General features: G+C 41.0%; 1 protein-coding gene across 3 annotated transcripts; it reads right to left on the reverse strand.

Moving 5' to 3' along the window:
* Positions 1–1,094: 1,094 nt before the first annotated feature.
* Positions 1,095–11,586, reverse strand: srrm1 (serine/arginine repetitive matrix 1). Of its 3 annotated transcripts, none has more exons than XM_057343966.1 (17): positions 11,477–11,586; positions 10,860–10,949; positions 10,041–10,163; positions 8,092–8,262; positions 7,910–8,010; positions 7,592–7,777; positions 7,172–7,369; positions 6,888–7,004; positions 5,055–5,230; positions 4,787–4,867; positions 4,145–4,231; positions 3,833–3,974; positions 3,599–3,688; positions 2,647–3,507; positions 2,333–2,507; positions 1,990–2,166; positions 1,095–1,868 (listed from the first exon to the last, which is right to left on the reverse strand). In XM_057343966.1, the coding sequence occupies exons 1-17, from the start codon at positions 11,495–11,497 to the stop codon at positions 1,761–1,763; spliced, it is 2,904 nt and encodes a 967-aa protein (XP_057199949.1). In that variant the 5' UTR covers positions 11,498–11,586; the 3' UTR covers positions 1,095–1,760. The 3 variants fall into 3 exon arrangements, with proteins under 3 accessions (XP_057199949.1, XP_057199951.1, XP_057199950.1); XM_057343967.1 differs by having other exon boundaries at positions 1,821–1,861; XM_057343968.1 differs by lacking the exons at positions 10,041–10,163; positions 10,860–10,949; positions 11,477–11,586 and adding an exon at positions 9,611–10,024.
* Between the last annotated feature and the right edge of the window lie 1,254 nt (positions 11,587–12,840).

Below are 12,840 nucleotides of genomic sequence, written 5' to 3' on the forward strand. Positions count from 1 at the left end.
AAACCCAAACATATGGTGAGTACAACAACAGGAGACTATTGTAAAAATGTTATTTCTTTGATTATCAAATTAAATAAAGGCCATAATATAAAAAAGATATAGGCCCGGTTTCACAGACAAGGCTTAAAGCTAGTCCCAGACTAAAATTAATGTGTGACATGTTTTAACTGAATATAACTTGCCCAGAAATATCTTAAAATATATCAGTGCCATTGTTTTGTCACAAGATGCACACAAGTAATGTATTCTTATAAAGGCATTTTTATAAAAGTGTCATAAATATCTTAATTCAACTAAGGCATAGTCCTGGTTTAAGATAAGCCGTGTCTGTGAAACCGGGCCATAGAGGTTTTCTGTAATTTTTTTAAATGATCATCTCTATTTAAGAAAGTTTGGAAAATTTGGTTGGTCATATTTGGGAGAATTTTGCTCACTTGGCTTCTTAATCCCTTCTAGACACCAATATATAAATAGCTACGAAGTGCTGCAAATCCAGTTTTAAAACAATCCGTTTCTGGACCCGCTGCTTTCTACAACGCAGTGTGCCGTAAGATCACCGTTAATGAAGAATATGTCTATCGCCTGGTTTGATCTCAGGAGATAGTCCTCATCGTGTTTACTTCTTAAACACTTATGTATTCCCATGACAGCCTGTGGCCACTTAAGCAGCAGGTGGCACTTTAAAACAACAATCAAGGTCAAAAACAGTGTTGGCTTGTTATCTTACATCAGGCCATGTAAACCCTTTTACTTTTGTTCTTACACAATAAGAACTTAGAGCTTTCAGCGGTGGCTACTGAAGATTTGTCTCTTAAGTGTCGCCAGGGTGACAAACACAAGATAGCACACAGAGCAGTTGATTATCATGTGTCATCACCTGACCCAGGACTCGCTCAAACATTCACAGAACCTTCAAGAAACAATGACCTTGTAAACATATGTAAAACAGCAAATGCTGTCTACTGTTCAATTGTCACCATACTGGTTTCGTTTGTTGATTAGAATCTCATGTTAGTTTTGCTTGAAGGTAAACACATCTAACATTCAACCATTATGAGGTGGAAAAAAGTCAAGAGTAAATTTAGAGCAAACGTAACAATCACAAGACAAATATTTTCTTTTCATTTTAATGTGACTTTGTTCAAAGCCAGAATTTACTGCAAGGTTCAACAATTTCAAACACAACTTAGGTTACAAAAAAATAAAGGATGAAAACAGACGCTTGTGATTTGTTCTCATGTGCACAGTGGAACTTTATAGAGCTGGCACAATGCTCAGATAAAAAGAGAGCAACCTGCTGGATCAGGTCTTGTAGCTCACTGGGTGTTTTGGTTTATAGATCATGCACACAAGAGGACAAACACACTGGGGTCTGCTGTCCATGCAAACAGAAGTCTCATAAAAAATCTTGCTGAAGAGAGAACCCATAGGTACATTAACTCAAAACTGCCAATGAGCTTTCCTTGTGTTTCATCACAGCAGTAAAAAACAACAGAGGAATTATGAGGGGGTTAGGGACTAAAAAAGTTAGTTTCTGGATAAACAGTTGTTGACAGTATTCAAGGGTGGAGAAGGGGACAAATCTGCTCGATCATTTCTACATCGTAAAACTCCCCACAATAACGTGCCAAAAAGAGTAAATTAATCAAAAAAAAAACTCTAGGGTGAATTATAACAATTTGTACATTCTAAAGCTGAACCAACATCAAACACTTAAAATGCAAAGTGGAGGAGAAAGAAAGGTGAGGTGGCGTCGATCATCACTGAGAAGATGGAGACATCTGGGCCTTCCTCATGGACCGAAGAGCTTTTTCACGAAGGTGTTTCTCCAAATCATCCAAACGGTCTTCTACTTCGCTTTCTGATTCCTTCAAGAAAGGTTGCATTAATTATGTCTGACTCATTACAAGAGAGAAAAAAAGAGAAATATAAGGGCAAAACTGCTTTTGTACTTATTGTTCAGACAGAAAGTTTAAAGTGTAACTTCACCTTTTTCTGGTCTGAATCAGGTTCAACCTCCTGTCCGTGTCCTACTGTGGCTGCTTCACTTTTATCTTCTCCGCTCTTCTCTTTCTTCTGTTTCTTATGCTTCTTGTGTTTTTTCTCTTTTTTGTGTTTCTTCTCTTTCTTCTTTTTCTTCTTCTTGCCAGCCTCTACATCAGAGTTCTGCAGAAATAAAGAAATGTTTTTACTTCTCTCCGTACTAATGACAGAACCATTTAATCTCCAGATTTACAGCCATTTTTACCAAACAGATGCAAAGGCTCGACAAAAAAACCGTAAACAAAACTTCTGAAGCTTTATGCACTCAAGCAGTGAGGTCCATGCTTACCTTGTTAGGTGATGGGCTTGGGGAGCCACTGCTGTTCTTCTTTGCAGGTGGTGGTGGGGAGTGACTAGCAGAGCGACAGGGAGAAACTGAAGCAGGTCTCTTGTGTGCTGCCGGAGGAGAAGCAGATGGTGAACGAGAAACCTGCCTCCTTACTAGCTGGGGACTCGGAGTATCTCTGGAAAAGGACAGAAATGGTAAATCAAAGATTACCACATGTATGAAAGAAAAGCCACAACCTCTGCTGGGTCAAATAAAACTACTTCTGTTTCTAGCCTTAAAAGTGTCACATTAAACAAGTTGTTCAGTGAGCATACCGCTGGGGTTTGCGTGGTTCTGGTGTGCGGGAAACTCTTCGAATGGGTCTAGTGCTATGAGACGGGGATGTCTGACGTCTTAGTCTTTGTGGGGAGGAACCAGAGGGAGCATATCGAGCCTGAGGACTGGAAGACATTCGAGGAGCATGGGCAGAGGGAGAGGAACGGGTGTCCCTGCCACGTTGGGGTGCAGAGGAATTTGGAGAACCTCTACGATGGCGGGGTGGTGGTGAAGCAGAAGAGGGCGGAGTGCGCCTCTTTCCTGGGCTACTGCCACGACTCTGTTTGGGGGAACGAGAGGAGCGATGTTTGACTACAGGTGAGGGAGACACTCTACGCTTGCCCAAAGGTGAAGGGGAACCTCTGCGTTTAGACACTGGTGAGGGGGATGGTCTACGCTTTGACACCGGTGAAGGGGATGTTCTGCGCTTGGACAACGGCGATGGGGATGCTCTGCGCTTCGACACTGGTGAGGGAGATCCTCTGCGATTAGCTAAGGGTGAGGGCGATCCTCGGCGCTTGGCTAAGGGCGAGGGGGATGCTCTGCGCTTAGAAACAGGTGAGGGTGACCCTCTGCGCTTGGACACAGGAGAGGGAGATCCTCTGCGCTTGGACACTGGTGACAGAGATCCTCTGCGCTTGGGCATGGGAGAAACTCTGCGCTTGGACACAGGTGAAGGGGACCCTCTGCGCTTGGACACAGGAGAGAGAGATCCTCTGCGTTTGGACACAGGAGAAGGAGATCCTCTGCGTTTGGGAGGGGGAGACCCAGATGGGCGTCTCTTTTGAGTTGGAAGAGGGGAGGGGCTATAGCGACGCTGTATAGGAGGGGAGTAGCGCCTGGGAGGTGGGGATGGTGATCTGAGACAGAAGAACATAAACTCATCAGTCAAAACATCTTTACAACCCAAACCCACCAGAAACATCATGATCCATGCAAGAAGTCTTTTACCTGCGCCTTGGAGGAGAGGGTGACCTACGTCGACGAGCAGGAGATGGAGAGCGATGCCTACGGCCAGCAGGGGATGGAGAGCGCCTTTTTCTGATAAAACAGTAAGGATGGGTTTTAACTTAAATGTCAATGACAATGGACTCACTCTGGCATGAGTCACAGACAATCTTTGTCTGATACCAAACAGTATTCTTATCAGTTCTGTGCCAAATGGAAACATCGGTTTAGTATTACCTTGGGGATGCACCTCTGTGACGTCTCCGTGGTGATGCAGGTGAATGGCTCCGTCGCCTCCTGATTTCACCATTCCTAGCAGCTGCACCTCTGTTCTGCCGCCTCGGGCCTTCATCTTCAGAAGAAGAGGATGACCCCGTGTCTGTAAGCAACAATAAAAAACCAACATAATAAACTTTCCAAACCAAACAACTACTAGTGTACATTATCCATCAGCCTGATGACTAAGTGAAGCACACATGCATGAGAGGAGAAGAGAGAAAAAGGGGGTGAAGGCAAACAGGTGTTATGGAATTAAAAAACGGTGACAACCTGAAGAGGACTGCTGATTCTGTCTGCGATACTGACGTCGCTGCTGGACAGAATCTGCCATAGACCCTTTGCCCAACTTCTCCTCCTCTGAAATGCAAAGCAGTAGAGGGTCCTCAAGTGTCCAAAAACAGCCACAAGCCAACAAACAGAACCATGATGTGCAAAAACAGCGAGGCACATGCACCCATGATGTTCAAATTAACAGAATGTTTTGGTGATTAACAAACTTTTAGTGATGTGTATATATCAGCAGAATATTAAAGTCCATTCCGCTGCTAAATGTGGGGACAACCACATTATAAGACAGCAGTGACACCTTTGAAAATCAAATCTTGAGAGAAAGTGTGATGTGAATTTAATCACACTTGAAAAGTACTTGTCTGTTGCTTCATTGACAGATGAATGTCATATGACAGTATGACATAAGGGAGCACTATGTGTATAATACTGTGCTGTGAACCCATCACTTTTATTTAGGCAACCCATATCAGCAGGTAAAAACTTGCTGTTTTAGTGGTCACAAATGAGACAAAAACTCCTATTGAGTGTTTGGAAAGAGGGGAAAATAGACATGAAAAAAATTACACACACACTTCTTAATGACACAGATTACTGTAAAGATGAAAGGCCAAGAAGTCTCACCAGACTCTGATGCATCTGATCTTCTGGGTTTTGGAGAAAGAGAACGAGAGTTGTTCCTTCCACCAGTCCTGTGTTTCGCAGCTAAAATATACAAAAAGCTTTTCAGTCAGAATCATTTCACTTCTTTAAATGTAGCGAGCAACATGGCAAATTATGATTTTAGATCTGCCCAAAACAAAGAAACTGACTATAATCAGAAGATATTTAAATCAACAAATAGCAAAACTGACTTCTAGACTGATAAGTCAAGGTAGAGTTGGATTGTTACCTGAGGGGCTGGTGTCTGGTCCTGAGGGACTCTGGCCACTTCTTCTGGGAGGACTTGAGGGGTCAGAACGACGTGGAAGTTTTCTGGGTGGTGTAGCTGACCCGCGTTTACCGGCTCTCTTATGGGGGGACCGAGAAGAAGAGCTGGCTGAAGAGGATCGGGAACGAGAGCGCCTCCTAGTGGACAAATAACTGTATTTGTCAGGTGAGGAGGAAATATACAGGTGCTGGTCATATAATTAGAATATCATCAAAAAGTTGATTTATTTCACTAATTCCATTCAAAAAGTGAAACTTGTATATTATATTCATTCATTACACACAGACTGATATATTTCAAATGTTTATTTCTTTTAACTTGATGATTATAACTGACAACTAATGAAAATCCCAAATTCAGTATCTCAGAAAATTAGAATATTACTTAAGACCAATACAAAGAAAGTATTTTTAGAAATCTTGGCCAACTGAAAAGTATGAAGATGAAAAGTATGAGCATGTACAGCACTCAATACTTAGTTGGGGCTCCTTTTGCCTGAATTACTGCAGCAATGCGGCGTGGCATGGAGTCGATCAGTCTGTGGCACTGCTCGGGTGTTATGAGAGGCCAGGTTGCTCTGATAGTGGCCTTCAGCTCTTCTGCATTGTTGGGTCTGGCATATCGCATCTTCCTCTTCACAATACCCCATAGATTTTATATGGGGTTAAGGTCAGGCGAGTTTGCTGGCCAATTAAGAACAGGGATGCCATGGTCCTTAAACCAGGTACTGGTAGCTTTGGCACTTGTGTGCAGGTGCCAAGTCCTGTTGGAAAATGAAATCTGCATCTCCATAAAGTTGGTCAGCAGCAGGAAGCATCAGAAGCGTCTCGCCTGGGCTAAAGACAAAAAGGACTGGACTGCTGCTGAGTGGTCCAAAGTTATGTTCTCTGATGAAAGTAAATTTTGCATTTCCTTTGGAAATCAGGGTCCCAGAGTCTGGAGGAAGAGAGGAGAGGCACAGAATCCACGTTGCTTGAGGTCCAGTGTAAAGTTTCCACAGTCAGTGATGGTTTGGGGTGCCATGTCATCTGCTGGTGTTGGTCCACTGTGTTTTCTGAGGTCCAAGGTCAACGCAGCCGTATACCAGGAAGTTTTAGAGCACTTCATGCTTCCTGCTGCTGACCAACTTTATGGAGATGCAGATTTCATTTTCCAACAGGACTTGGCACCTGCACACAGTGCCAAAGCTACCAGTACCTGGTTTAAGGACCATGGTATCCCTGTTCTTAATTGGCCAGCAAACTCGCCTGACCTTAACCCCATAGAAAATCTATGGGGTATTGTGAAGAGGAAGATGCGATATGCCAGACCCAACAATGCAGAAGAGCTGAAGGCCACTATCAGAGCAACCTGGGCTCTCATAACACCTGAGCAGTGCCACAGACTGATCGACTCCATGCCACGCCGCATTGCTGCAGTAATTCAGGCAAAAGGAGCCCCAACTAAGTATTGAGTGCTGTACATGCTCATACTTTTCATGTTCATACTTTTCAGTTGGCCAAGATTTCTAAAAATCCTTTCTTTGTATTGGTCTTAAGTAATATTCTAATTTTCTGAGATACTGAATTTGGGATTTTCATTAGTTGTCAGTTATAATCATCAAATTAAAAGAAATAAACATTTGAAATATATCAGTCTGTGTGTAATGAATGAATATAATATACAAGTTTCACTTTTTGAATGGAATTAGTGAAATAAATCAACTTTTTGATGATATTCTAATTATATGACCAGCACCTGTATATATATATATATATATATATATTTGTCTCTCCAGTGAAAAAACAGACTGACCTGCGGACAGGTGAACGGCTGCGTCTATGTCTGGAGGGTGGGCGACGTCTAGGGGGGCTCCTGCGTCTAGGAGAGATTCGCCTCCTGGGACTCGATCTACGGCGAGGAGAGAATGACCTGGAACAGGCACAATCTTTAGTTAACTAGAGTATTAACATTAGCGATGGGAATAAAAAAATCGAAGATCTTAAAAGTGAATTTACTAATCATGACTAATCACGGATTAGTCTAACACCTTATCCCACCATGGAACCCTCCAGTAACATGGAGCAATGGAAACTCACCTGGACCGGGATCGCGGTCGTCTGCGAGAGCGAGGTGATCGGGAACGAGAGCGGTGACGCGGGCGATCTCTGCGTCCGTCCTTCTCTCTGTCCCTGTCTCTGGGTTTAGGCCTGTCTTCAGATTTGGATGTTTTGTCTGGGGACGCCTCTTTCACAGCCTCAGACACGGAGTCTGGCTTCATCTCACTCACAATTTCACTTAAAAAACACAACGTGTCAGTCTAAAATCAATTTTATACACCATAGTCTTCCCACATAAACTAACATCTTGTAGTCCATTACAGACCTTACATTAAAAAACTTAATCATTTGCCATTATAAAATCACAGCACCCAAGTTAGATCCTGAGACCTACTAAGGTCAGAGGAAGCTTGAAAGCCTAATACTAAAGAAAATACCATGTTAGGTCACAATAAATACCTGGTAGAGGACGCCTCCTGAATTAGTGGTTCTGGTTTGGAGCTCTCTGATTGGTCTGGTTCTTCAATAAGTTCTTTTTGATTGGGTGGACTAGAAGGCGGCGAGGCAGGTGGGCTCGGTTTTCGACGAGGAGAACGAGAAGGACTGGCTTTACGGTCGCGTTTAACAGGAGAGCGCGATTTCCTCCTGGAGACAGGCGAAATTGAATAAAACCAGTCAAGGGGAGTATCACATAATCTATAATATAAACTAAATTATATATGTTTATCACCAACAAATGTTAACCCATATTAAATCAAACCAAGGGTCAAGACCAACCTTTTAGGGCTCTTGGACTGAGCTCTTTCCTTGTTCTCCTTCTCCTTCTCTCTTTTCTCATCATCTATCTTTTTCAGAGAGGCTAGCTTCTCCTGCTCAATCTGCAACAGTGTGCAACGTTTCTCAGTAAAACATAAACTTGGTGCAAATCCATATTAAACTCACAGCAAAACTCTAGTCACCTGTCTTTGTTTGATTTCCTCTTTCTTCTGCTCCAGGAAGGCCGATGGAATACCAGCGATGTTCTCCTGAGCACTCAGCAACAGCGGCCAGAGGTCCTTCATGAACTCCCGAGCGTTCTTCCCATTCAGGAACCCAGTCAAATTAATCTGCATCATCTTCCCATCTGGATTCTGCAACACAAACAGCAAAGAGGAAGAGAGAAGGGAGAAAACCAAACAGTTAATACAGCCACATAGTGACCAGAACAAGACTGCTGAGCTCAAAAATTCCCCTACAACTTCCCTACCTGAACCTCAGTAAAGACCTGCTTTTTGAAAAACGAGAACCCATTACCAGCAGACCTCACAAATAGTCTAAAACAAACAGCCACTGCTGAATGTTATTTTACTGGTAATCCACAGTGATAAAAATATGATGCAAGTAAAATAAAAATGTAAAATTAATCATCTCCCTTTGCATGCACTACATGTTATAATCTGAACTGAGATGTACCCTCCCAGTTCTCAAGGAGCAATAAACACCCTCCCCACTGCTAGGGCTGTCTGTGCAATATTAAACTCCTGAGAGATAGAAACATTACAGTCCCCGAACAGAGTGTTTCAAAACCCCACAAAGCAAGAACAGTCCGGTTGTCTTCAGTGTGAGTGGCGTAGGCTCTTTGGGCTGGGGGGGCGGAGAAAGGCGCTCCATTGGCTGGCCTCCGCCTCACTACTGCATCACACTCAATCACCTTGAGTTTAATGCTATATCATTTATCTAAATTACAAGAGACGAACAAGCAATAATGAGTACACAAGGCATGGAAAAAGGGTTTATTTACAACAATGAAGAGGAAAACAAACCATCCGTGTCCTATAGGAGGGCTGATCAGTTGTGCTCCTGGAGATCAACCGTAGAGAGAAATTAGGTCCCGTACAAATGTAACTCTCCTGACTAAAAAACGCCTTCCGATTCACTTGAAAATGACCTAGTCTGCAAGGCAGTAGATGTCCAGGAGCAAGACTGAGAACCCTCATGCTAAAAAGAGAGCTTAAGTGTAGGGCTTTGCCCTTACGAGAAGTTACAGCACCACGTATATAAGAAGATAAGACAACACAAATTATGTAAACAATAAAAACGATCATTAATATGATCAAATACCTCTCCAAATCCCAGTCAAAGAATCCTGAAAATCAAATCTTAAAGTACTAAAGCGGTTAGCTAAACTAACAAAGGCACAAAATGTCACTTGTCTCATACTGGTATGTGTGATTTGTTCTACATTGCGCAACAGATGTAACATTGTGGCAGAGCCTGTTAAACCCACACTTGATATCCCGGATAAAAAACAACCATGAGACACCAACCTGATGCCATACAACATCTCACATGCAATCTTTTTTCAATAGTGTAATGATTGTATGTCATCTCACGATATTCAGGCCTTTGTGTCGTACTGTTAAATTTAAGACTGAAACAAAAAAGAACGCTGAAATGACTCTACCACTGGCACAATGTCAAGCCCTGCTCATAACTCACCTCGAAAAATAAAGCTCATCATCAAGGGAGAGTTGGATTCAGAGAGACTTTGGACTCAGATGAGATCTAATTAGGAGTTGGTGCTATACTTCAGATGCAAGGAATAAGATCCATATTGGTTCAGGCCTTTTAAATCATAAATCACATCAACATTAGAACATTGCTGTTCAGAAGCAACGGTGTCATAAATCAAATCTTTAGAGAGAGAGAATATCATTTCATCACCCCTTCTGTCTTTTTTTTAACCAGACAGACACTTTAAAGTTTTGATGTTAGACGATTTCTGCCTGTTACATCTACGCAACTTTTCAAATATTTGTCAGAGGTTGTACATTTCTTCAAACCTTCCTCTCATTCTCCCACATCTAATGTATAAATCCAACATTCTGTTTGAACAGACAACGGGGAGAGGAGAGCCGGTGAAGTTTACCTTTTCCTCCAGCTGGTTGAAGACAAACTCGATGACGACATCATCCTCAAAGCCAAGGATCTCAGTCACGCGCTGGGTGATCCAGGGCTTGATGACTTCCAGGTTGACCTTGGTCATATCCACCTAAGAGCAAAGCAGAAACAATAATAAAGATACAGGACACTTCAATACACCAGATAAATATAACACAAAGATAAAACACTCCAAAAGCGTTGATCTTTCAACACAATTCTGCTGCCACACATTCCATTAAAAAATTAAGTGAACCAATTCATAATTTAATAACCACTGAAGAGGCAATGCGACTTAACTCTTAAGCTGTGATGTCATGTAGGGTCAAACTTTTTGTAATTCAATAACCAATGAACTTTTACAAATATTAAAAGTGTCCTAGTTTATTAATTTTGATATTTAGAATGCCATGAAGTTTCAGACTAAAAAGCTCAATTACAGTAAATCTGTGTTCAACTCTCGACAGGGTCAAAACAACCATCAACAGCATGGAAAAAATTCTTGCCTTACAGGGAAGGGTGGAAGATATTTTGAAGAATGTTGGTAACTGAAAAACGGTGAGACCCATTGACTTTTATTGTATAGACACAAAACCAATGCGAATTAATGTGTACCGTTGTTCAGTTACCAACATTCTTCAAAATATCTTCTTTTGTGTTCTGCAGTAGAAAGAAAGTCATACATGTTTGAAAATGACAAGAGGGCGAGTAAAAACCGACAGAATTTTCATTTTTGGGTGAATTATCCATTTAACACCTTAAAAATGGGTCAAGAAAAAAATATGTTTCTCATTAAGCAGTTTGTTACCTTCTTTTCCAGACATTCTGCAAACTTCAGCTGCTTCAACAGCTTCTTGTGTTTGTTGCTGAAGCGGTTATCCTGCTCCGCACTGGTGCCCTGAAATTACATGAATTGAGAATTAAAACGGTGTTTGAAGCAATGACTGAATACGTAATATGCACAGAATAATTTTAATTTTCACATTTCAAACTAAAATTTCCAGTTTTAAATTGAAATTAGCGTAATATAATACATTTACACAGCTTATTATTTTATTTAAAAAAGAATTTCAGTTTGTCAGTACGGCACAGATGCATTAATGCCAACTCAGGAACACCAATTAAGTTAACGGTACGTGAACACAGCTTACTCAATATCACAATAATGCACTTTATTTTAACAAATAAGATTGATTAACTTAAATTAAACGATTAAAAAGGAGGTTTTATGAATTGAAATAGGTGGTTGTTGCCTTGGGATTAATTTCAGTTTCTCTAACGCAGCCGCCATTACAGTCACACTCCGTAAAACACAAAAATACAGGCTTTAAACAGCACAATTCATCAACGAACGGAAACCTAACACGACCAAAACAATTATTCAAAGTTTATAGTGCAATATTTGAAGAAGAAAATAACACTTACGCGGAAAAACCCCGCGTCCATTTTAGTCGAATCTCAATATGGCACGATGTCCCACAATCCACTATGGCGCGGCAGCTCTTACCTCACTTCCGGAAAATGGGGGTCATGTGATTGAGACGTCCGCTTCTTTCTTTCTTTTCTTTCTTTTCTTTTGTTTAATGGCGGTTGGCAAACCAGCTTTTGGTGCATATCCGCCACCTATTGGGATGGAGTGTGAAGACCAAGGAGGAGGAAGTGGAAAATACTAAATAATCTTAAAAATAATAATAATAAATAAAAATAAAATACTATTTCCTTATAAATCTTTATACATATGTATATTTAACAACCTTAAATTCTGTGTAACAAACGTGACTCTCTCAGAAACCTAAATAAAATAGGGTATATTCTAGATTCTTTCTGTGCACTATGGAATAACTCTTTAATTGTTAGTTGGACTTTAAATTATTTAAGATCTTCAACAAGTTGAGCTCTCTCACTACTATATTATGCCTCACAATGGACTAACACATGCTCCACTGTTTCTGTCACCCCACAGTGCTCACACCCGCTTGTCTCACTTTTCCCTATCATGTGCAAATGCTGGTTTAATCTGGTGTGCCCAATACGTAGCCTATATTTTTTTATTCAAACCTCACTTAACGCCAACGTTCGGGTGAAGTAAGACGCGAAAAGCGCCGTTATGAGTCAATAAGATGTCTGAAATATATTAATTCTCAGCCCGCAAAGAGACCAAGATAGGACCTATGGTTAGAGGAACTCTTTTGTGAAATACTCAGTCGATTTTCAGAGTTTGCCTTTATTTTACCTTTGTTTTATAAGAAAGTTTATCCATGTTTGAAGAAAACAATGTCAGCTTTGTTGGCACTAAATAAGTGGATGTTGTGCTTGCAATCTGGGTAAAGAGTGATGTTTGTTTAATACATTTCATTTAAAAGCTATGTGCATGTGTTTCGATTTTTGAAATTATGTCTTTGACAGAATAAAATGAAAAAAAAAGAACACGACAGCAGCTGCATCTTGTGGAAGAGTAGACTCATCTCCAGTCAAAGACAGACTCCCTGAGGCCACCAAAATGGAAAACAAAGTAAGATATTATTTCATTCTTTAACATTTTTCTAACAGGTCATTGTACTTTTGTACAATTTCAACTGAATCTGTAACAATTTGAAAATGATATGTTTCTAATTGGTCTTGTATGTACTGTAATTTGCCTAATATCAGTATTAGATCCAAAAGCATGTTGTAGTAATTTGGCTTAATACTGAGAGCATGTTTCCAAACATTCCAGGTACTTGATCTTGGATTATTTGGTCGAGTGGATGTGAAGACACAGTCTGGTGAATGAAGCTGGCAATAAAAAA

Source organism: Triplophysa rosa, linkage group LG10, assembly GCF_024868665.1.
Source record: "Triplophysa rosa linkage group LG10, Trosa_1v2, whole genome shotgun sequence".
NCBI classification, from domain to species: Eukaryota; Metazoa; Chordata; class Actinopteri; order Cypriniformes; family Nemacheilidae; genus Triplophysa; species Triplophysa rosa.

Bases quoted from the DNA above. Each gene is read 5' to 3' on its own strand.
- srrm1 (XM_057343966.1), bottom strand. From the start codon at position 11,497: ATGGACGCGGGGTTTTTCCGC. The intron at 10,950-11,476 runs GTAAGTGTTATT...ATGTAATTTCAG, and splicing joins TGGACGCGGGGTTTTTCCGC to GGCACCAGTGCGGAGCAGGA. The intron at 7,370-7,591 runs GTATTTATTGTG...GTGTTTTTTAAG, and splicing joins CAGGAGGCGTCCTCTACCAG to TGAAATTGTGAGTGAGATGA.